The sequence below is a fragment of the Paroedura picta genome, chromosome 4, assembly GCF_049243985.1.
Source record: "Paroedura picta isolate Pp20150507F chromosome 4, Ppicta_v3.0, whole genome shotgun sequence".
NCBI lineage: Eukaryota > Metazoa > Chordata > Lepidosauria > Squamata > Gekkonidae > Paroedura > Paroedura picta.
Window position 1 is genome coordinate 8,566,935 of NC_135372.1, and position 21,789 is coordinate 8,588,723.

Consider the following 21,789-nt stretch of genomic DNA (forward strand, 5'->3'; position numbering starts at 1 on the left):
CTACAGCGGTGCAGAGCTGCCCCCAGGGTCTTGGGGCACTGATCCAGCCACTGCCAGCGCTAGCAATGCTTACTTGGGAGAAAGCGACTGGACTCAGCGGAGTTTCCTTTAAACCTGGCCCCCACCTGTGGCCTCGCCCTTGGAGCCCCCGCGGGAATGAAGGCAGCTTTGCCAGCCATGCTCCGCAGGCTTCCCGGCGAGTAAGCCCCGCTGCCTGAGCTAAAGGACTGCTCAGAAGTAAAGACCTACCTGCACTGTTTTGCAAAACGCGCCCCGCACGTAGGCAGGAGCTTTCGTTTTAGGCATGCCCCATTCTTATTGCATTTTCTTTTTCTCCGTATGGAACTTTAATTATAAATATTTCTCGCCTCAGCTTCCCTAGTTGAGCGCTGCTTGGGGTGGGGAGATATATGTATGCTCAGGGCCATGCACGAAGAAAAAATAGGAATGCTTAGAGCAGGGGTAGTCAAACTGCGGCCCTCCAGATGTCCATGGACTACAATTCCCATGAGCCCCTGCCAGCGAATGCTGGCAGGGGCTCCGGGGAATTGTAGTCCATGGACATCTGGAGGGCCGCAGTTTGACTACCCCTGGCTTAGAGTTATGCCTAAAGAACCCAACATCCTTCTGTCCAACTATCTAATTAGCTGTATGGTTCATAGCCCTGAGCAGTCTTCCGGTCCCCAGTCATGAAATCCCAGCACGCGTTGCTTTAAGGCCGTGTTTCCGTAGAAAACTACAATCCCCACCCGAAGCCCCGCCATTCTCCGCCGCCCGCCCGCGGTTAGGCCCCCGCACGGCCCGATGGGACCTGTAGTTTCCTCCCTCCACTTTCGCTTCCGGTTGCCATGGCTACCTGCGCGGCTCCGAACACGTGGAAAGGCCGCTGTTCGGCGCCTGGGGGCGGGTGTGAACGGAAAATCGAGGCCCAGGCTTAAGAGGGGCGAGTAGGCCGCAAGGCAATATAAGGGTCGGCCCCGTTTCAGTGGGAGGCACCATGCGGGGGACGGTGGCGACTGAGCTCGGGCTCTGCCTGCTGCTTCTCTGGGGCGGCTTCTCCAGGGGTCGCGGAGGGCGGCGCGTTTTCTTGAGCAGCTGGGCTGTGCGCGTCCCTGGAGGCGCCCAAGAAGCGCAGCGCCTGGCACGCAAGCATGGGCTGCTCTACATGGGCCAGGTGAGGGGAGGGGGCGGGAAAAACAATAGGTGCTGCACCTAGGGGTGGGCTGGGGTCAGCTTTGCCTTTGGGGAAAGGCGTGGTTCACAGCTTCTGACCATGTGCAGAGTGCCTGGCCTGAAAACGAGGGTTGTGAGTGAAAATAGGCAATACGCTTTTTGACATACAGCTAATAGCAAAATGAGTTTTGTTTGGGTGATTCTAAAGCATACGGGTCAAGGGTGTTGGAATGGTCACCGAACAGGAGGAAAAAAGTATGTTGGTTTAAGAACCACCCTGCACACTAAGCTTCAAGACATTTGGCATTATGAGCTCCCTTGGCTGGAAAAGGTATATGTGTTTTAAAGGGCTGCAGGCCAGGCCTCTGAGTGCATGCAGAGTGTTGTTCCCTGAGCTGGACGAAGTGTCTTGTTAAAAAAAAAATGGCAACTTTCCTGAATCATTGCATGGTCCTGCTGGCTAACATCTTGTAGAAATTATTACTATTTAGCACTGTCACTGTGCATGGCATTGTACAGGTCCCTGCCCTGAGTTGCTTACAAACCAGAATTCAACTCAGGAGAGGGCTAGGAGAAAGATGAAGATAATTCAGTGCAAACTTGTCTCGGTGTTTTGTGTAGGATCTTTGAACATGCGCAATGGACTTCTCTGAATGGCACCACCTTTCCTTTTTTGGAAAAGACAACCCACATCTTATTTTAAAAAAGAATAATGAATGGAGGGTGAAGTGACTAGGGCTTCTTTCATGCATACTCCCCTCCATTTATGGAAACGGAACATCTGTAGCATATTCTAGCCAAGCTGGTTAAAATCAGCTTGGTTGGCTGCGAGAATGGGGAAGGCTTGATCTTCTTAAAGGAGCACCCAAAGACAAAGGGTTCCTGAGCATATGAAGTGTGCTCTTATCTATAGCACATGTTCACCCCACTGCCTGCCCCCTCCATGTGGGACCTCTGCAATGATTACACCAAGGATTCCCAACCAGGGGTCCATGGTAGCTCCAGAGAAGGTCTGCAGCCTTCCTCCTCCTGCCTAAATGGACAGGGGTAGTCAAACTGCAGCCCTCCAGATGTCCATGGACTACAATTCCCATGAGCCCCTGCCAGCAATTGAAGGGTACGGACGGTTATGCCAATTCTAGGGGGCATGGCGGAGGGCATGGCCAACTACCATCACTTCCAGAGGTCCTTGAAGCCTGAACATTTATTTTACAGGCCCCTTCATGATCAAAAGGTTGGAAAAGGCTGGATTATAGGATGTGAGTTTCCCTAGACAAACAGGAGAGAGAGTTGAACAAAGATGCAGGGAAAGATACAACCACAAGCCAGCAACTCATACAGATTTTCTCTCCTGAGAAAAGCTGGTTTGGATGCTGTTTTGCCCTAAGAGCAACTGAATAACCTGCTTATGGGGCAGAGCCCCAGCAGAGGCTGCCTGGAAGGAGGTGAGGCCAGCACTGTGAATCTTACAGAGATGCAACAGGCAGCCTCTTTGCTGGGAGAGATGACATTCTTTCTTTATAGTATACAAGGATGGGAATGTTTAAGCATCTCTCATATTTCTTATTTCCTTAAAATATTCATGTCCTGCCTGCCTTCTAGAAATCTTTCTGACTTCCAGTTATTAAAACCGCATACATTAAAAATACATAAACATCAGCCTCATAAAAGCCAGCACATACAGGGCCTGCTATCCGGCCCATCGCTTTTTTAAAAGGCCCCGAGCACGATAACAACAACCCAGTATCTTAAATCAGTTGGGAGAGGTGAGAGGAAGGACTTTTATGGGGCAGGCTGGCTGAGGGGGTGGAAAGTTTTTTTGTGTGGTGTCCCTGGTATTGATGAGATCTTATTTTCATAGAAGTATAGAGGTTTGATGCCAGTGTTACAAGTGCAGCTGGCTGTTTGGAACATTATATTTTCTCCCCCTGATGGGTGAGTTTGAAGTAGCTCCCATTATGAATGGATTGATTTTACTGTTGTTCTGAATTGTCTTTTAAAGCAGTGGTCCCCAACCTTTTTATCACCGGGGACCACTCAACGCCGGGGACCACTCACCGGGGACCGCTCAACACCTTTTACTGAGGCCCGGTGGGTGGGTGGGGGGTAGTTTACTCCTCTGCTCTCAACCACTGCCCTAATGCTATCTGATCGCTATGGCAATGTTTAAACATCCCTTCAAAATAAGATACAGAAACGCCACAACAATGAACATAAGGAACATTTTATTTTCATGGAAATTTTAGCTCATGACAATGACAAATCAATGGGAACCCTGAGCTTTTTTCTCTGCAACGAGATAGTCCCATCTGGGAGTGATGGGAGACAAGGACACCCGAAGTGTGTTGTAAAGGGCCGGGGGGGATGAAGTAAAGGGCTGGCTGGGGGGGAAATGGCGTCCTTTGCGGCCCACCTCCAATTAGACGAAGGACCACATGTGGTTCGCGGCCCACAGGTTGGGGATCACTATTTTAAAGGATGCTTGCTGCACTTTGAAGTATGCTGCTTTGGCATGTTTGGATAAACAAATATTTTCTTTCTTTCTTTCTTTCTTTCTTTCTTTCTTTCTTTCTTTCTTTCTTTCTTCTTCTTTCTTTCTTTCTTTCTTTCTTTCTTTCTTTCTTTCTTTCTTTCTTTCTTTCTTTCTTTCCTCTCCTCTCCTCTCCTCTCCTCTCCTCTCCTCTCCTCTCCTCTCCTCTCCTCTCCTCTCCTCTCCCCTCCCCTCCCCTCCCCTCCCCTCCCCTCCCCTCCCCTCCCCTCCCCTCCCCTCCCTTTGTTTTCTCAATATGTTTGCATTGTACTCAAATGTCATGCGGGTATTTTACGCAGTATACAGCGTATATTGTATATGTGTGTCACAGTGATATCTTGGCACGCATAACTATAAATGCATAACTGTAAACATTGTGTGAAAAATCCATCATGAGGCAGCAGAAGGTAGCATGGGACTCATGGATTTGGTTTGCACGGGGGGGGGGGGACAGGGTGGAGGTAAATTCAAAATACCGCCCAAACAAATAGGGTGGCTCCTGGAGATCTCCCACTATTACGATTGATCCCAAAGCTTCAGAGATCTGTTCCCTGGAGAAAATGGCTGCCTTGGAAGGTAGACCAGTTGAGCTCCCTTCCATTCCCAAACCCCACTGGCCCCCCAGGGTCTCACTCCCAAATCTCTAAGTATTTCCCTGCCCAGAGCTGGCAATCCCAGGAATGAGAAATTTGAACTGTCACCTCTACATCAGGGGTAGTCAAACTGCGGCCCTCCAGATGTCCATGGACTACAATTCCCAGGAGCCCCCTGCCAGCATTCCATGGACATTGGAGGGCCGCAGTTTGATTACCCCTGCTCTACATAGTACTACTGGACTCTGATTTTGTTGTGCAACTACAGACCAACATGGCTACCCACTTGAATCTAAATTTGAACTGTGTTTGAATTAATGCTCCCTCTACATCAGTTTTGTGACTCAGGTGAATTGCAACACTTTTTTTGAAACTTAAGTGTGTCCTGTTGCTCTGGCAGGTGATTGAAGGGGGAGATTATTACCACCTTGAGCACCGAGGCGTAAAACGGCAGTCTTTAAATCTGCACTGGGGTTGGCACATGCGTCTGAAGAAGGAGCCCATGGTGAGCAGTTTCTTGATTAGCAGCTTGTACAGGTCACCCTTGTGAATTAATGATGGTGGAGCATCCCTTCGCCACGTGGCAGCGAGCTCTGATCCATCCAGGTCCCTGTTCTACTGTGATTTACCGAGTGGCTTAGAGCAAGCCATTCTCTGCCTCATCCTCTTGGTGGCCTTACCACACAGGCCTGTTGTAAGGCTTGCACCAAGATATGAAATGCCTTTACCACTTACAGTGCCCCCTCCAAGGCAGAGCATCACAACTCATTACAACTCAGTTTTGCTATGATCTGTACCATTAGAGACATTTCCCTGCAACTATCTGGTGTGTTCTAGTGACATTTAAAATGGGAAACAGAGCCATGGGATTGGGCAGGGATTCTTAAAACTCTTTCAAAATATGTCTTAGGTCCGTTGGTTTGAGCAACAGACTTTGAAGAGACGGTCTCGGAGGACGGTTGCAGTGGTGCCCACGGACCCTTGGTTCCACAAACAGTGGTATATGGTAAGTGGCCCACGACATGGCCTGTATGCACAATTATTCAGAGCTTCCCAAGTTAAAATCAGTACACAATCAAAGGGCAAACTTTTTCATGCATTAACGGAGGAGATTCCATCAGTTACTCAAGACAGCTAAATGGAGCCTCCCTGTTCAGAGAAAGGATACCTTTGAATTGTAGTGCTTGATGGGAGAGGGAGAGACTGCATTCTCTGTGCTTGTTGTATTTTCTGGAGCCATTGTAGGGAGTGGAGTGCTGATGGGGAAGCAGTAAGACTTCTCAAGTCTTTGAGCCAGGAGAAATTTGTGCATGATGGTGATTCGGTATTAACAAGCCACAGCGCTTTGTGCAGAATTCAAAAGATAACATGGAGAGGTTAGCTCCATTTTGAAAGCATCGGGCAACTTAGGACTTCAAAGCTTGAGGGAGATGCTGGGGTATAGAGAACTGTGGAACAGTTCCCGATTTCTTCTGCCTTTTGAAGCTTTTCTTGGTTTCTTGTTTTAGAACAATGATGTGACTCCGGACCTCAATGTGCTGGCTGCCTGGAGCAGGGGCTACACCGGCTTGGGGGTGGTGGTGAGCGTTTTGGACGATGGCATTGAGAAAGACCATCCCGATCTGGCAGGCAATTATGTAAGTAGAGCTGGGGAGGGGGGAGGTTATGGGGGAAGTGTTTCTGAATGAATGATCCCCTCTTTCTGGTCTCCAGTGGGGTGGTTTAAATCGAGACTAGCAGTTTCTGGCTCTTCAAAAAAACGTAAAACAGGAATCTTTTCCATCAGTTGTAAGTGGGAATTCAAATCTCCCAGGTGTCAGAAAAATCATAACAGAAAGCCCTGGTTGGGGGAGAGGTCACGTGACTGATTTTACATGTAATAGTTCTCCCTCACCTTTCTATTTTGCCTGACAAAGAGTTTTGTAGTAAAAGCTAGCATGCATTACTGACAGCAGCTTTTAAAACTTTCTTCTAAGGGGATGAGAAGTTTCTGGGCAGCTCCAGGTCTTTTCTACATGGGCAGTTTGCTGCAGTTTTACCAAGCAGTCAAGCCTTTAAAGCTTGACTTTGGATTCAGTGCCTGCCTTTACACACCATGATTTTTTCCTCTGGTGTATTTATTCTACAGCTACAACCCAAAAATGCTGCTGTCTTAATTTGGGAAGGAACGTGACTTATGATATGTGTGGGGTGGAGCCCACAGTAAAAAAAAAATTACATAGTTGCTCTATCACAACTACACAGTAGTGTCAAGCAAGCATCTTCCCTTTAAATCCTTGCGGCTCAGTTCCTTGCGTGAAAAGGAACACAAAGGAACTCCAGCAAACTCAAAGAAACCCTCCTGAGACTGACAAAATTGCACGGCCTGTCCCCTTCCACATCCCCCTTTGTTATTTCTTTCAGGATCCTTTGGCAAGTTACGATTTTAATGACAATGATCCAGACCCTCAGCCGCGCTACGATGCTTGGGATCAGAATCGGTGAGGTCCTAATCCTGATTTGAGGCCTTGACCCAAACGCCCCTGTCAAGAACAGTACAGTTAAAGGAAGACAGTGTGTGGGTCAAAGTGTGTGTCCCATCCAGCTCAATTTAGCCTCCTTGAAAAGGAGGAGGAACCCTGTTGGGATGAGACACAGTTTTTAATCCCACCCTTCCTCCAAGAAGGGTGTGTACCTTGAAGGACCACCTCATCTCCCAAGAGCTCTGTGATCAGCAAACTCTAAACTGACGATCCCCACCCCTTTTGAGATATACCGGGTCGCAACAACAGCCAGGACCTTTACATCCCTAGCTTCAGCCTGGTGGATTGAGTTGCCAGCAGAATCTGTCTGTCTGTCTGTCTCAGTCTATCTTTTTATAATGCCCTTCCATATGCTCTGGGTGTAGAACAGTTACACAGAACATATAGCAATATAATAGAACAGTCACGACATAACATGGCAACTATTTTAACAGTATTTTAACAGAAACAATAGCATTGACAATCCCTGGGTAGGTTCGATTTTTCAATTGGGGGGTGAAGGGTGGAACAGGACCTGTACATGTTTTGATTCGGTCAGCCTCAACCAAATGCCTGGTGGAGGAGCTCCCTTTTTCAGGCCCTGCAGTGTGGATGTTCAGGGAGGGCCCGGATCTCTTCAGGGAGCTCATTCCACCAGGTGGGGGCCAGGATTGAAAAGGCCATGTCCCTTGTCCGACGTGCCTCTTTAGGGCCAGGGATCTGCAGCCTGTTGGAGGTAGTGGAGCGTAGAGCTCTTTTGGGGTTATAGGCAGGGAGGCGGTCCCTTATGGTGGTCCTTAGGGAACTCTCAAAATTCCAAAAGGGCTGCAAATGATGCTCTTCCACCGGGCATTTGGTTGAGGTCCAGGCTGCACCTCAACTATCCAACTGGGCCCTCTGCTTACCCAAATTTTGGAGGTTACTGTCAGATGAGTACCTCCTCTTCGAGCCAGGCTTTCCCACTATACATCCTAGTTTATTTGGCTGGCTCGTTGGATTAGAAGATGTATTACAGTACGTGACCAGAATACAGAATATAGGCAGACTAGAAATTAAGCCCATTTTATATTTGAATAAAATGGGTGCTAGATAGGCTCATGTCCCGGGGGCTGGGACACTGCGGCCACTGGGCCGCCACCTGGGGCGTTCTCCTGGCTGCGGGCTGCTCCCAGAGTCGGGAGAAGGCCGCAGCCCCCTCACCCACCCGACAGCGTCCTGGGGCCTTCTCCCGGCCCCAGGAGCAGCCTTGCTGCGTCTGCAACGTGGCGAGGCTGTTCCTGGGGTCGGGAGAAGGCCCCCACCTACCCCCCCCCCCAGCAGTAAGGGACCCGGGATGGGAAAGGAGCAGGGATGCCGCGTCTTTGACGCGGCGTCCCTGCTCCTTTCCCTAGGTGGAGGAGAAGTCAGGCTGGAGGATTTACCGTGCGGGCTGGCTGGTCTGTCTGCGCGGTGAGTCCCTGGCCGGGCCAAGCAGCGAATGGGGAGCAGCTCCCCATTGGTCCGGCTCTCCATTGACCCTGGATGGGCCCTCCGAATTTTTATCCTGGACAGGGCCTGCACTAACTCCTCCCATTTAATCCGCTCTGCAAGAGCGGTTAAAGATAAAATGAATTAAAACTTACAAAGAAATAAAACAGGGAAATTTCTATGGATTGTAAATAATAACAGTGTTAAAATTTAAGATTGCATAATCTAAGATACATTGTAAACGTAGCAAGTAGCACAAATCTTTGGCATAACAATAATAAATCTTTGTTGGCATAAACAATAAGAGGCATATACAGCCAAACAGGGTAAAATGTTCTATGGTAAAATAGGCTAATATTATAAGCTAAAATATGGTAAAATAGGCTGGTTTAAAACATCTTAGTTCTGGCTCGATAAACAGCCATTAAAAATTCAGCTACACACAATGTGGTCTCCTCAGATAGGTCATTTAGCAGAAACTGGAGTGTAGCTTTATCATTACTGAACCCCTGGGACAAAGTAGAGGATCGTGAAGTTCTCTGCGAAGAGTCCCAAAACCTTTGGCACATTTCCTCCAGACTCCTTCCAAACCTTCCTAATCCTGGTTGCCAACCAAGCAAATTCGGCAACTTGCAGAAGTTACTTCATCTAGAACGAAGCGGGTTAATAGGGGCAAGGAAACTGGTGTTAATTTAATTTTTAAAAATTTCTCAGATCTATTTGTATTCTCTTTACTGTTGTACAGCACCCCAAGACCAATTTTTAGAGTGTGGCGGTTTAGAAATCCCCAACTAAATAAATTAAATAAAAAGAAGCTTAGCAGAGTCTATATAGATTTCCCTTCTCCACTTCATCCTCTTGGTAACGTCATGAGGAAGGATTGGATGAGAGAGACTGGCTAGGCCAAGGTGTTTCTTCACCACCACCACCACCAGCAATTGGCAAATTTGACCTAAAACAGATGAAAAGAATTGCTTCTCGGCCTTTTGGCTAAGATCGAGTGTAGTATCAGATGAAAAGAAATGCAGTTTTTTTTAAAAATACAAGAGCCAGAACTATGTAGTGGTGGACTCTCATCGGGAGACCTGAGTTCCATTCCCCACTCCTCCTCCACACGCAGCCAGCTGGGTGACCTTGAGCCTGTCACAGTTCTCTCAGAGTTTTCTCAGCCTCATCTACCGCACAGGATGCCTGTTACGGGGACAAGAAGGGAAAGCTGTTTGTAAGCTGCTTTGAGACTCCTACAGGTAGTGAAATGGGAGGTGCGAAAAACCAGCTCTTCTTCCCCGAGGATCCTTTCCCTGCCAACTGTTTGAGCTCCCCACTCTCCAAATTTTAACTCTGAGGTCATGACTAAAAGCAGCTTGCATAAACCTTTGACTTGGGCCACCCAACATATATAACCTACAAAATTTTCTGTGACTGGACTTATAGAATCATAGAACCATAGAGTTGGAAGGGGCCATACAGGCCATCTAGTCCAACCCCCTGCTCAACGCAGGATTAGCCCTAAGCATCCTAAAGCATCCAAGAAAAGTGTGCATCCAACCTTTGCTTGAAGACTGCCAGTGAGGGGGAGCTCACCACCTCCTTAGGCAGCCTATTCCACTGCTGAACTACTCTGACTGTGAATTTTTCCCCCTGATATCTAGCCTATATCGTTGGACTTGTAGTTTAAACAAACTTCATTTGACAGATAGACCCCCACTTACCCGTTCAGAGTGGGGGATTAACAGGTGTCAGTAAGCTGCTTTGGGAGGGCTTTGGGTTGTGAAAAGCTGCATATAACCCCCCTCCCTTCCTGTTCTCCCTCCTCCTCCTCCTCCTCCTCCTCTTCTTCCTCCTCCCCTCCCTTCTACCATCCCGTCTCTCCTCCCCCTCCCCTCCGCTCCATGGCCATCTGGTGGGAGTGTCTTGGCCAACAAAAGATCTGAGGAGAGGACATGTCACTCCCAGGGATATGGCAGCAAGAGGTAGCCAGCTGGCATCACTTCCAGGGTTCCTCAAAGCCCGAAGAATATTTCAGGGGCTCCTCCACAGTCAAAAGGTTGGAAAAGTCTGCTCTATGCATCACACCACACTGGCTCTCAGGTCTTCTGTGTCTTTGCTACTCACATTCGTTGGCTCTTCTCCTCTTGAGCACACTTAAAAGACAGATCTGGAGACGGGTTCCAACTCCCTGCTGCTCCCCAGCAAACAGATGCTCCCTTCCAATTCTGGAAGTCTGGTGGGTAAAAAATGGACGGCTGTTAAGGCCAGGGGTAGTCAAACTGCGGCCCTCCAGATGTCCATGGCCTACAATTCCCATGAGCTCCTGGGAATTGTAGGCCATGGACATCTGGAGGGCCGCAGTTTGACTACCCCTGGTTTAGGCAATGCAGCGAATCATCTTACAAAAATGCCAACTTCCAACTTTTCCACGCAGGCATGGGACTCGCTGCGCTGGAGAGGTGGCTGCTGCAGCCAACAATGGCGTCTGTGGAACCGGCGTTGCCTACAGAGCAAAAATTGGGGGTGAGTGCTGAGATTTTCATAGAATCATAGAGTTGGAAGGGGCCATGCAGGCCATCTAGTCCAACCCCCTGCTCAATGCAGTATCAGCCCTAAGCATCCTAAAGCATCCAAGAAAAGTGTGTATCCAACCTTTGCTTGAAGACTGCCTGTGAAGGGGAGCTCACCACCTCCTTAGGCAGCCTCTTCCACTGCTGAACTACTCTGACTGTGAAAATCTTTTTCCTGATATCTAGCCTATATCGTTGTACTTGAAGTTTAAACCCATTACTCCGTGTCCTCTCCTCTGCAGCCAATGGAAACAGCATCCTGCCCTCCTCCAAGTGACAACCTTTCAAATACTTAAAGAGGGCTATCATGTCCCCACTCAACCTCCTTTTCTCCAGGCTGAACATTCCCAAGTCCCTCAACCTATCTTCATAAGGCTTGGTCCGTTGGCCCCAGATCATCTTCGTCGCTCTCCTCTGTACCCTTTCAATTTTATCTACGTCCTTCTTGAAGTGAGGCCTCCAGAACTGCACACAGTACTCCAGGTGTGGTCTGACCAGTGCCATATACAATGGGACTATGACATCTTGTGATTTTGATGTGATGCCCCTGTTGATACAGCCCAAGATGGCATTTGCCTTTTTTACCGCTGCATCACACTGCCTGCTCATGTTTAGTTTACAATCCACAAGTACCCCAAGGTCTCGTTCACACACAGTGTTACCTAGAAGCGTATCCCCCATCCAGTAGGCATGCTTTTCATTTTTCTGACCCAGATGCAGAACTTTACACTTATCTTTATTAAATTGCATCTTGTTCTCATTTGCCCATTTTTCCATTGTGTTCAGATCTCGTTGAACTCTGTCTCTATCTTCCGGAGTATTTGCTAGTCCTCCCAATTTGGTGTCATCTGCAAAATTGATGAGTAGTCCCTCCACCCCCTCATCTAGATCATTAATAAATATGTTAAAAAGTACCGGGCCGAGCACCGAGCCCTGAGGTACCCTGCTACTCACCTCTCTCCAGTCTGATGAAACACCATTGACAACAACTCTTTGAGTGCGGTTCTCTAATCAATTCCCTATGCATCTATCTGAAAATCCAGATTGCAGTCCTTCAATTTATCCATCAGAACATCATGGGGAACCTTATCAAAAGCTTTACTAAAATCCAAGTAAACAACATCAACCGAATTTCCATGATCCAGCAAACCTGTTACTTGGTCAAAAAAGGAAACCAGGTTGGTCTGGCAAGACCTGTTGGAGACAAATCCATGCTGACTTCCTTGGATCACCACATTGTCCTCCACATGTTTGCAGATCGCTCCCTTTAATATCTGATCCATTATCTTCCCCACAACAGAGGTCACACTCACTGGTCTGTAGTTTCCCGGATCATCCTTCCTCCCTTTTTTGAAAATGGGAATAACGTTTGCTCTCTTCCAGTCCTCCGGGACATCTTCAGTCCTTAAAGAGGTCCCGAAGATGATGGACAAGGGCTGTGCAAGTTCTCTGGAAAGTTCTTTGAGTACTCTCGGGTGCATTTCATCCAGCCCAGGGGATTTGAACTCATCCAGTGCAGCTAAATGCCTCTCGACAACCTCTCTATCCATGTTAACCGGCCACCCAGACACTATCCTTTGGCTGCTGCCATCTCTAGATGTGCCTAAACCCTTTGACCTGTGGGGAAAAACAGACGTAAAATAGGCACTAAGCCTTTCTGCTTTCTCTGCATCCTCCGTTAGAGTTTGTCCATCTGCACCCAACAATGGGCCTATTGCCTCCTTTATGCTTGCTCCTCACATAACTGAAAAATCTTTTCCTGTGACAATGGGCTTCCCTGGCCAATCTTAGCTCAATCTCAGCTTTGGCCTTTCTGATGATTGATCTACAGTGCCTAGTAACCTGTAGGTACTCTTCTTTAGAGCTCTGTCCTTCCCTCCATTTCCTGAACATTTTCCTTTTCTTTCCTAGTTCCTCTTGAAGTTCTCTGTTCATCCAAATAGGCTTCTTAGAACTCCTGCAGTGTTTTCGTCTTTCTGGGATAGTCATGGATTGAGCATGCAATAGCTCTTGTTTGAGTAGCGCCCACCCTTCACATGCTCCCTTCCCTTCCAGCATTTTCGTCCATGGTATTACACTCATCATGTCTCTGAGTTTATTAAAGTTTGCCCTATGAAAATCCAACATCCGCGTCTGGCTACAAGCTTCCTTGGCTCCCCATCTCAAAAGGAATTCTATGAGGACATGGTCACTTCCCCCTAGGGTTCCCACCTCCTTCACCTCATCCACCAACTCTTGCCTGTTGGTCAGTATTAAGTCCAGTATGGCTGAACCTCTTGTGGGTTCATCTACCATTTGATAAATGAAATTGTCAGCCAGGCAGGTCAGAAAGTTGCATGACTGAGGACGCTTCGCAGAGTTTGTTTCCCAGCACACATCTGGGAAATTGAAGTCACCCATGATGACAAGGTCCTGCCGCTTGGATATTTTCTCAAGCTGCTCACAAATGCAGCATCCACATCCTCTCGTTGGTCAGGCGGCCGGTAGCAGACACCAACCACCACACTGTTTGTTTTCCCCTCGCTTATTTTCACCCAGATGCTTTCCACTGTAGATATGCTCTCCTTCACTAGAATTTCCTGACAGGTAAGCCCTTTCCTCACATACAGTGCCACTCCTCCACCTCTTCGATCTATTCTGTTTTTTCTGAACAGTTCATATCCATCCACCATTACATTCCAGTCATGAGAATCATTCCACCAAATTTCTGTGATGCCTACTAGATCATACGTTTCCATCAGCATGAGAAGTTCCAGCTCTTCCTTTTTATTGCCCATGCTTCGGGTGTTAGTATAAAGACATCTGAATCCTTTTACTTTTGGTTCCCTATGAGCTGGCCTTGCCGGTTGGGCTTTGCAAGCCCCCACCCCCCCCGCGCGCGGCTTCTTCAAGGCAGCGTCTGCATTTGCCAGGCCCCCAGGAAGGGCTGGCTCCCCCCCCCCTGGCAGTTTAGTCCCTGGCCCCGGAAAGCCTCCCCGCCATTCGCCGGGCTTACCCATGTGTCCGGCGGGGTGTCGGTGGGTCGGGAGATGCTGTGCGCCTCCTGACTCTAGGGCCAAGTGGCCAATCTGCAGGCGCACTGTGCGCGCCTCCTGATTGGCTCCTTGGCCCTGGACTGACAATCGGAGGGGCCAGTCAGGAGGCACTTTACGATTGGCCCCTCTGCTGGTCAGTCCAGGGCCAAGGGCCAATGGGCTCTGTTCCCCATCCCAGACTTTGCCCATCCCCCTTGCCCTTAGCCTTTTATTAATACAGCTCTGCGGTTACAGATAGGGAGCATTGTCCAAGAGATCAATTGATGCTCACCTTTCCTCTCCCAGGTGTGAGGATGCTGGATGGTGCTGTGACAGATATTGTGGAAGCCCGGTCCTTGAGCTTCCATCCCCAGCATGTCGACATATACAGCGCTAGCTGGGGCCCGGAGGATGATGGGAAGACGGTGGATGGCCCAGGCACTCTGGCCCGGGAAGCCTTCTACAACGGGATCCTCAACGTAAGCCGTGTGCTGACAGTCTGGAGCAGGGGTAGTCAAACTGCGGCCCTCCAGATGTCCGTGGACTACAATTCCCAGGAGCCCCTGCCAGCGAATGCTGGCAGGGGCTCCTGGGAATTGTAGTCCACGGACATCTGGAGGGCCGCAGTTTGACTACCCCTGGTCTGGAGGGACGGCATGTTAGATAAGGCCTAATGCAAGGGAGAGATCTGTATGGGGTTGTCAATTTCGGGTCCCCTTCCACCTGCCCCGGTGTGGGGGGCCAGCCACCACAACTCTTTCCAGCACCACGTCTCCATTTTCATCTTGCGTGAGGGCACCATGCATCCACAGGTCTTGAACTGGGTCACCAAACTGTGGCAGCCTCCTGTCGTAAGCATAGGTGATCATCTCCGGGTCCTGGGGATCCCTGGAATTACAGCTCCAGACTGCAGAGAACAGTTTCCTTGGAGCAAAGGGCTGCTTTGGAGGGTGGCATAGAGGGCATTGTTGCCCACTCAGGTCCCTGTCCTTGCCCAGATTCCATCCCAATTCTCCAGGGATTTCCCAACATGTATCTTGTAATTGTACGCCCCCATCCCCTGCTGGTAGCCAGGGAGGACAGTGCCAAATTAGGAGTGTATGCTTCGGCTTGGTTCGGCTGCCTCAGGAGCATAGGAGGCCAGTGCTACGGCGCGGAGAGAAGTAGCAGCGGTAGAAACAGCCGGTCAGCATACCGCTGTCACTCCTGCTACGCGCCGCTTCGGGCTTTGGTGATCGCCAAGGCGGCCGAACCGAGCCAGAGTGCACAACCCTAACTGTCTCTGCCCCCCCCCATGTTGCCTGGCCCCATTCATTTTCTTTGAGTAATTATATAGCCTATATCACTGGAGTCCTTAAGCACAATGAATTTGAAGCTGGGGGTGTGATCAAAACGTGACCCTGCCATCCCTTCTTCTCTCCCTCTCCCTCTCCCTCTCCCTCTCCTCTCCCTCCCCCTCCCCCCCTCCCCCTCTCCCCTCTCCCTCTCCCTCTCCCTCTCCCCCTCCCCCCTCCCCCCCTCCCTCTCCCCCTCCCCCCTCCCCCTCCCCCCTCCCCTCTCCCTCTCCCTCTCCCCCTCCCCCTCCCCCTCCCCTCTCCCCTCTCCCCTCTCCCCCTGGATGTTCTGCCGGGGTTTCCGATTCTGTGCCATTTCCTCTCTTCCAGGGCCGCGGTGGGCTGGGCTCCCTCTTTGTCTGGGCCTCTGGCAACGGCGGCCACCGTTACGACAACTGCAACTGCGACGGCTACACCAACAGCATCTACACCTTGTCGGTGGGCAGCACCACCGAGAGCGGCCGGGTCCCCTGGTACAACGAGGCCTGCGCCTCCACCCTGACGGCCACCTACAGCAGCGGGGCCAAGGGGGAAAAGGAGATCGTAAGACCCTTCGCTCATAAGAGTAATAATAATAATTAAGCTCTTCCACCGAGCTTTTGGTTGGGGCCAGTGAACTGGTAACATATATGTGCCTCCCCGGCACACGCACACGCCCTTAGTAATAGCCGGCCTGAGATGAAGCTGTTGGCCATGATAAATCTTTCGGCTGATAATGATATTGCTGTTTTGTTGAGATTTTAATGATGTTTTATTAATTGGTTTTAGCTGTCAATGTATTATGAATGTTTAACGTCTTCTTGTTTTAACTGGATTTATTATTATATACATACACTGCCCAAAGCCAGCCCCAGAAGGGTTAAATGTAGTTAATAACAACAAGAAGAAGAACATGCCATCAAGTCATAGAATCCTAGAGTTGGAAGGGACCTCCTGGGTCATCTAGTCCAACCCCCTGCACTCTGCAGGACACGGAGTCATGATGACCCTCAATGGGTTTTTCAGGACATGAAATGTTCAGAGGTGATTTGCCATGGCCCACTTCTGCTTCACAACTGGTGACCTCCCACCCACATACTAAGCCTGGCCAGTCGTGGCTTAGCTTCCAGGTTCTCTGGCTAGCTTGGGCTATTCCTGCCGTTGCTTCCCGGCTCAATGGGAAGAGGGAGGCATTGGGGCAGGGGTGGGGCCCCTCATCGTCTTGCTTCCTTCCGGTTAAAGTCTGTGCTTCTGCAGAAGTGTTTATTTCCACCCAGTTTTTTTGCTGGACCGGCCTTAAGTAAAGCAACACTGCCTCCTGTGGGCAACATTGCAGACATTAGCCCCGTAGTGCTCTCCCCGTGCACTCTGTGGTAACGCCATTGTCCTCAGGGGCTCATGGGAACTGTAGTCCATGGACATCCGGAGACCCACAGTTTGGCCACGCCCACCTAGGCGCTTCGCTCATCTGATTAAGGCTTTCTGCAGATGCCAAACAGAGCTTTGTGCAGCTGCAAATCGGCGTGTTCCACAGGCCTTCTCTGTTGTGGCCCGCTCCATGTGGAATGGCCTGTCTGAAGAGGTCCAGAAGGCTGCTACAGTCCTGACTGTGCCAATCTAAATTGTCTGAGAGGGCTGTTCTCGACAGAACATGGGGTTGTCGTGTAACAGACCAGCTCTGAAAGACCTTTAGGTGGAGTTAGGGCAGGGGTCCCCAACCTTTTTGAGCCTGAGGGCACACTTAGGATTCTGACGTGGCAAGGTGGGCGTGGCAACAAAGTGGCTGCCATGGGGGGGGTGGAGCCAGGCACAAAGGGCCTGTCACGGCTTAACTCCATCCACACGATGTCGATCTCCTTGCGCTGCAATGGCAGCTGCTGCCAAAGCAACGTTAAAAAAAAGAATCCAGTCTGCAATAATCCGTCAGAAGCTGTGCTGTGCAAAAGCCCTAACCACCCCGGCCAACTTCTTAAAAACTTTCGGTGGGTACCCGAAAAGGTGCTGGCGGGTGCCATGCTGCCCACGGGCACTGTGTTGAGGGCCTCTGAATTAGGGACTGTGGTCTGCTACACAATCACCTGCAGTTTGTACTGTCTGTGTCAGCCAGTGAGATCCTACTAAGTCATATTTGCATCCTTTTAACACTTCATCATGTTAATGTTTGTTCTCCTTGAGCTCCCTTTCAGACTTCTGATTGGTTCCAGATTTCTACAGTGCTAATCCCACTGGCTCCGTTTATTGGATATCCCACCCCGTTGATTGTATTGATTGTATTGATGCACTCTATATCGGGGGTAGCCAAACTTTGGGCCCACTGATTACAATTCCCATGAGGCTCTGCAAGCACGTGCTGGCCAGGGCTCATGGGAATTGTAGTCCATGGACATCTGGAGAGCTGCAGTTTGGCCACCCCTGCTCTATGTAATCTGCTTTGAGTCCCAGTGAGAAAGGTGGGCTGTATATAACCTCAATAGAGCAAAACAAAAGCCATTAAAACCCATTTTGGGGCAGATGCCCTTTGCCGACCTTGGCTATCCATTTCCAGCTTCCCACCTTTCGCCCATTTCCAGGTGACAACAGACCTGCGGCACAGATGCACCAGTGAGCACACCGGCTCCTCCGCCTCCGCCCCCCTCGTGGCCGGTATGATCGCTCTCGCCCTGGAGGCCAAGTAAGGACGAGATCCGCAGTGGATTTCTAGTACCCTGGAGTTGTCATTCACTCTGGCATTGGGCTCGTCACGGTCTCTTTTCTTGGGACGGCCACTTTTGCTTATTTGTTCGACAGTAGAGAAGCTGTGTCCGTTTCTCCCGTGTAAATTTCGTTTCACAATTATTTTTAAATTTTAGTTTTTCACGCAAGGCTCCAAACATCTTTCCTGGCACACACCGTGTGTTTTTTAGAAAGTGGGTGAAGGCTTGGTGGGGCTTTTGCCCAGCAGGGCTTCCGATTGGCCACGGGAGATCTGATCAGCCGTGCAAATTTTAAAAAACGTTCCTTTGGCAGCACCTGCTACTATGTGACTGTACAAAGGTCGCCGTGTCAGTGAAGGTAAGCAGCAGCAATGGCAGAATTCCAAAGGTGCACATAGGCTCAAGTAGGTTGGGGACCTCTGGTCTATTATATGCATGTATCCATATGTCTTGCTTACCACACCAAGATTAAAAATGCATTCATTTGCCCTCTCCTTTCCTTCTGTCATGTCCGTTTCAGCATGGGAGTGGGGGGGGGGCAGAGAAGGAAAGAGCAGGTGTGTGGGAGGGAAAGATACCCCTGGGACTGAGTCCAGGATTCCTAGCAGAGGCCAATTGGCCAGTACCCAGGGTAGCTGGTGAAGCTAGGTGTCTTTGGTTGCACTAGCAGGAGAAGGTGTAGTAACTTTTAAATTCGGGGGAAATATTTATTTATTAGATTAGATTTTTTATTTTTTTGTCGCCACTTACCCAAAGGATCTTGCGGCAACTTACAAAATTAAAATCAAGATAAGAACGACGTAGGAACAAGTAACGAATAAAATATGAACATTAAAATATGGGGCAATCGCTATACCAGTATTAAAACAGCCCCGAGCATGGGCTTCCCCTCAGAGGCCAGCCTCAACAATTCAGCATTGCATACCTGTGGAAAGTAAACCAAGTGAAAACTGAAAGTGGAAACAATGCAACTTAGAGGAGGATTGATCAATTAATGGGCAGGAAAACCGAGCATTGCAAGGTTTTATTACTGCTTAGTTTGTTTTCACAGAGTCTATAAAACCACTAATTAAACAACAAAGTCCAGCTTGCCACAGGCTAGGGGCCACAACTGAGAAGGCCCTTCCCCTGGTGATAGCTATTCTGAGCTGCCCTGGGGTCAGACACGTGCGAGAGGTCCCTAGATCAGGGTTTCCTAGTCGGGTCTGTGGAACCCCAGGGGTTTTTAGGAGCAAGGGAGGGGGGTCCGTGGGAGGGGGGGTCTCCTCTCCCTTAATGGACTCGGCCACAAGCTAGGGCACCAAAGACTTCCATTGCTCCCGCTCCCAAGTGTGAGTTCCCTCATGGTTTATGTGCCTCCATGCCTACTTTTGCCTTAAACCGCCTCCTGTCTCTCCCCCACTCAGTCACCCTAGAGCCTGCCTCTTACTGCAGGTGGTGATGTCACTTCCGGTGGGTGTGGTCAGCTGACATCACTTCCAGGGCTCCTCGAAACCTGAAAAAAATATTTCAGGGGCTCCTCCATGGTCAAAAGGTTGGAAAAGGCTGCCTTCGACAATGACTGAAGAGAGCATGGAGGGTTGTAGCAAGAGAGGGGGTCCCATAGGTATAAGGGACCCGGGACCACTAAAGTTAACCATTTGAAGCTTAACACCGCACCTTGAATTGGATCTGAAGACTGATTAGTGGCCAGTGCAGCTGTTGTGGAATTGCAGTATGAACTGACCATGACGTTCCAGTCGGCAGCCTGGCACCTGCCTTTTGAACCACCACGTATGCTGGCAGGGGCTCCTGGGAATTGTAGTCCATGGACATATGGAGGGCCGCAGTTTGACTACCCCTGCCTTAGACGCTTGTTTGTGGAATTAATCCAGCCACGGCTCAGGGCTCGCAACGGACTCTGCAACTGTCAAGTGAACACCGCTGCCTCTCAGAAGTGACTCTCCCGCTAGAGTTTCAGTCTTGCCCAGCCAGTTGACCTCTGGCTTGGATAGATTCAGGCTGCTCCCCCTCCATCATTGGACTGCAGACCACGAGTAGTCACACTGCGGCCCTCCAGATGTCCATGGACTACAGTTCCCAAAATGCTGGCAAACGCTGGCAGGGTGCTCATGGGAATTGTAGCCCATGGACATCTGGAGGGCTGCAGTTTGACTACCCCTGGTCCGGACCCTGCGGTAGTGCTGAGAGCCCTGACGCCAGCTGCTTACCCGACAGGAGGAAGAGCTGAGTGATGGCGCCCAGCATCAGATCTCCTGACAGCCTTGTCAGGAAGGTGCAAATATATGTTGAATAGCATTGGAAAGAGAAGTGAACCTTGTGGGATCCTTACAATTCAAGTCTCAAACGGGGAGGTGTCACATCCAGGAAAAGCCACTTGGCCATTGATCGCCCAGTTACATCTCACAGGGAAAGGTAGATGAGACCCTGGATGGTAATCGGCCAGCTCCAACCGGAAAGGATGGGCTATAAAACGAAGACGATGATGATTCTTTAAGGAGGTTTTCTTTGACAAAGTTATAATAGGCGGTCCCTTAAACACACCAGCCCAGACCGTGGATGGCCTTTTAGGTTAGAACCAAAACCTTGAAGTGGACCTGGAACGCTGCTGGGAGCCAACGTAGCTGCTGCAGTACCAGGCTGATGGGGACTAGGGTTGTGCACAATTCGTCCTACCCAGCAATCACCAAAGCCTGAAGCAACATGTAGATCAGGGGTAGTCAAACTGCGGCCCTCCAGATGTCATTCCCAGGAGCCCCTGCCAGCATTTGCTGGCAGGGGCTCCTGGGAATTGTAGTCCATGGACATCTGGAGGGCCGCAGTTTGACCACCCCTGATGTAGATGGACAGCGCTGCAGAGAGGAGGGGTGGCAGTGGTGCGCCAGCTGGCGGCTGCACACAGGCGCACTTCTGTGAGGCTGCCGGCTGGCGCGCCACTGCCCCTTCTCTCTGCGCCGTGGTGCTGGCTGCCTCAGACTTCTGTGATTGCCGAGGTGGCCCAACCGTGCCAAAGTACACAATCCTAAGTGGGCCCTCCAGAGTGTCCTAGTGAGGACCGGTGCGGCAGCATTTTGGACCGGTTGTAATTTCCGGGTTAGGGTCAGGGGTAGGCCTGCATAGAGTGAGTTAGAGAATTCCAATCTGGAGGTGAGCATTGCATGGATTGCCATGGGCAGGTGCCCAGGGGCCAACTAGGGTGCCAGCAGCTTGCAAAGAAGCACGCTATTCAGAACAAGCCCTGCACAGAAGATCAAATCTAGCACATGGCCTCTTTCATGCGTGGGGCTCGATGCAACCTAGGTGATTCTCAGCACTGCCTTGGCCGCTGTGAAGTTCTGAAAGCCTGGGGCCGTGTTTTTAACCAAAATACAATTCCAGAATAATCACCCAAAGTACCTAAGCACGTTCATGTCATTCTAACCTGACAGTGTAGATCGAAGTCTTGACGGCTGCTTGCCACGAGTCTCCGGAGCTGTTTCTGTGCGGCGTGCATGAAGCTCCATCTCTGTCCTTCTTTGCGTTCCAGCCCAGCATTGACCTGGCGGGACGTGCAGCATCTGGTGGTGAGAGCCTCCAAGCCAGCCCACCTGGAGGCAGCAGACTGGACTGTGAATGGTGCGGGACGCCAAGGTGAGGTTGGAGTGGGCTGCTGTGGGCTTAACTGGACTGCTTGGTGGTGGTAGGCTGCCCCCTCTGGACTGGCCCAGAACTGGGATGGGGTGGAATGGCTGTCTTCCCTTTCTGGGTCTTATCAGCCCTTTTGGGGCTTTCGTTTTGCTTGCGTTTCTTCCACCAGAAAAGACATAAACGAATAAAACCTTCTTTCTTCCTGCGGACGGAGTTCTTGAATGCTTGAACTATGTTAGGTTCAAGTGTTGTTTCTTAAAATAAGGATACGGGTTGAGCAGGGGGAAAGCAAGTCAGCCGGGTGGATTTAAATTTGT

At 50.1% G+C, this 21,789-nt stretch overlaps 1 protein-coding gene and 1 pseudogene across 3 annotated transcripts in view; both read left to right on the forward strand.

Moving 5' to 3' along the window:
* Nucleotides 1–835: 835 nt before the first annotated feature.
* LOC143834850 (proprotein convertase subtilisin/kexin type 4-like) overlaps nucleotides 836–21,789 on the forward strand; it is a 30,458-nt gene continuing 9,504 nt past the window's right edge. For 2 of the 3 annotated variants that reach the window (XR_013229912.1, XM_077331705.1), the window contains exons 1-10: nucleotides 836–1,174; nucleotides 4,697–4,801; nucleotides 5,207–5,302; nucleotides 5,805–5,933; nucleotides 6,700–6,776; nucleotides 10,690–10,778; nucleotides 14,146–14,318; nucleotides 15,504–15,716; nucleotides 17,723–17,823; nucleotides 21,372–21,475. Coding sequence is in view for 2 of the 3 variants with exons in the window: in XM_077331705.1 (XP_077187820.1) it covers nucleotides 998–1,174; nucleotides 4,697–4,801; nucleotides 5,207–5,302; nucleotides 5,805–5,933; nucleotides 6,700–6,776; nucleotides 10,690–10,778; nucleotides 14,146–14,318; nucleotides 15,504–15,716; nucleotides 17,723–17,823; nucleotides 21,372–21,475 (1,264 nt within the window). In the remaining variant the exon portion in view is untranslated. The remainder of the gene's footprint in view (nucleotides 1,175–4,696; nucleotides 4,802–5,206; nucleotides 5,303–5,804; nucleotides 5,934–6,699; nucleotides 6,777–10,689; nucleotides 10,779–14,145; nucleotides 14,319–15,503; nucleotides 15,717–17,722; nucleotides 17,824–21,371; nucleotides 21,476–21,789) is intronic. The other variant, XM_077331707.1, reaches the window with a different exon arrangement.
* On the forward strand, nucleotides 9,235–9,372 carry LOC143836918 (U2 spliceosomal RNA; annotated as a pseudogene).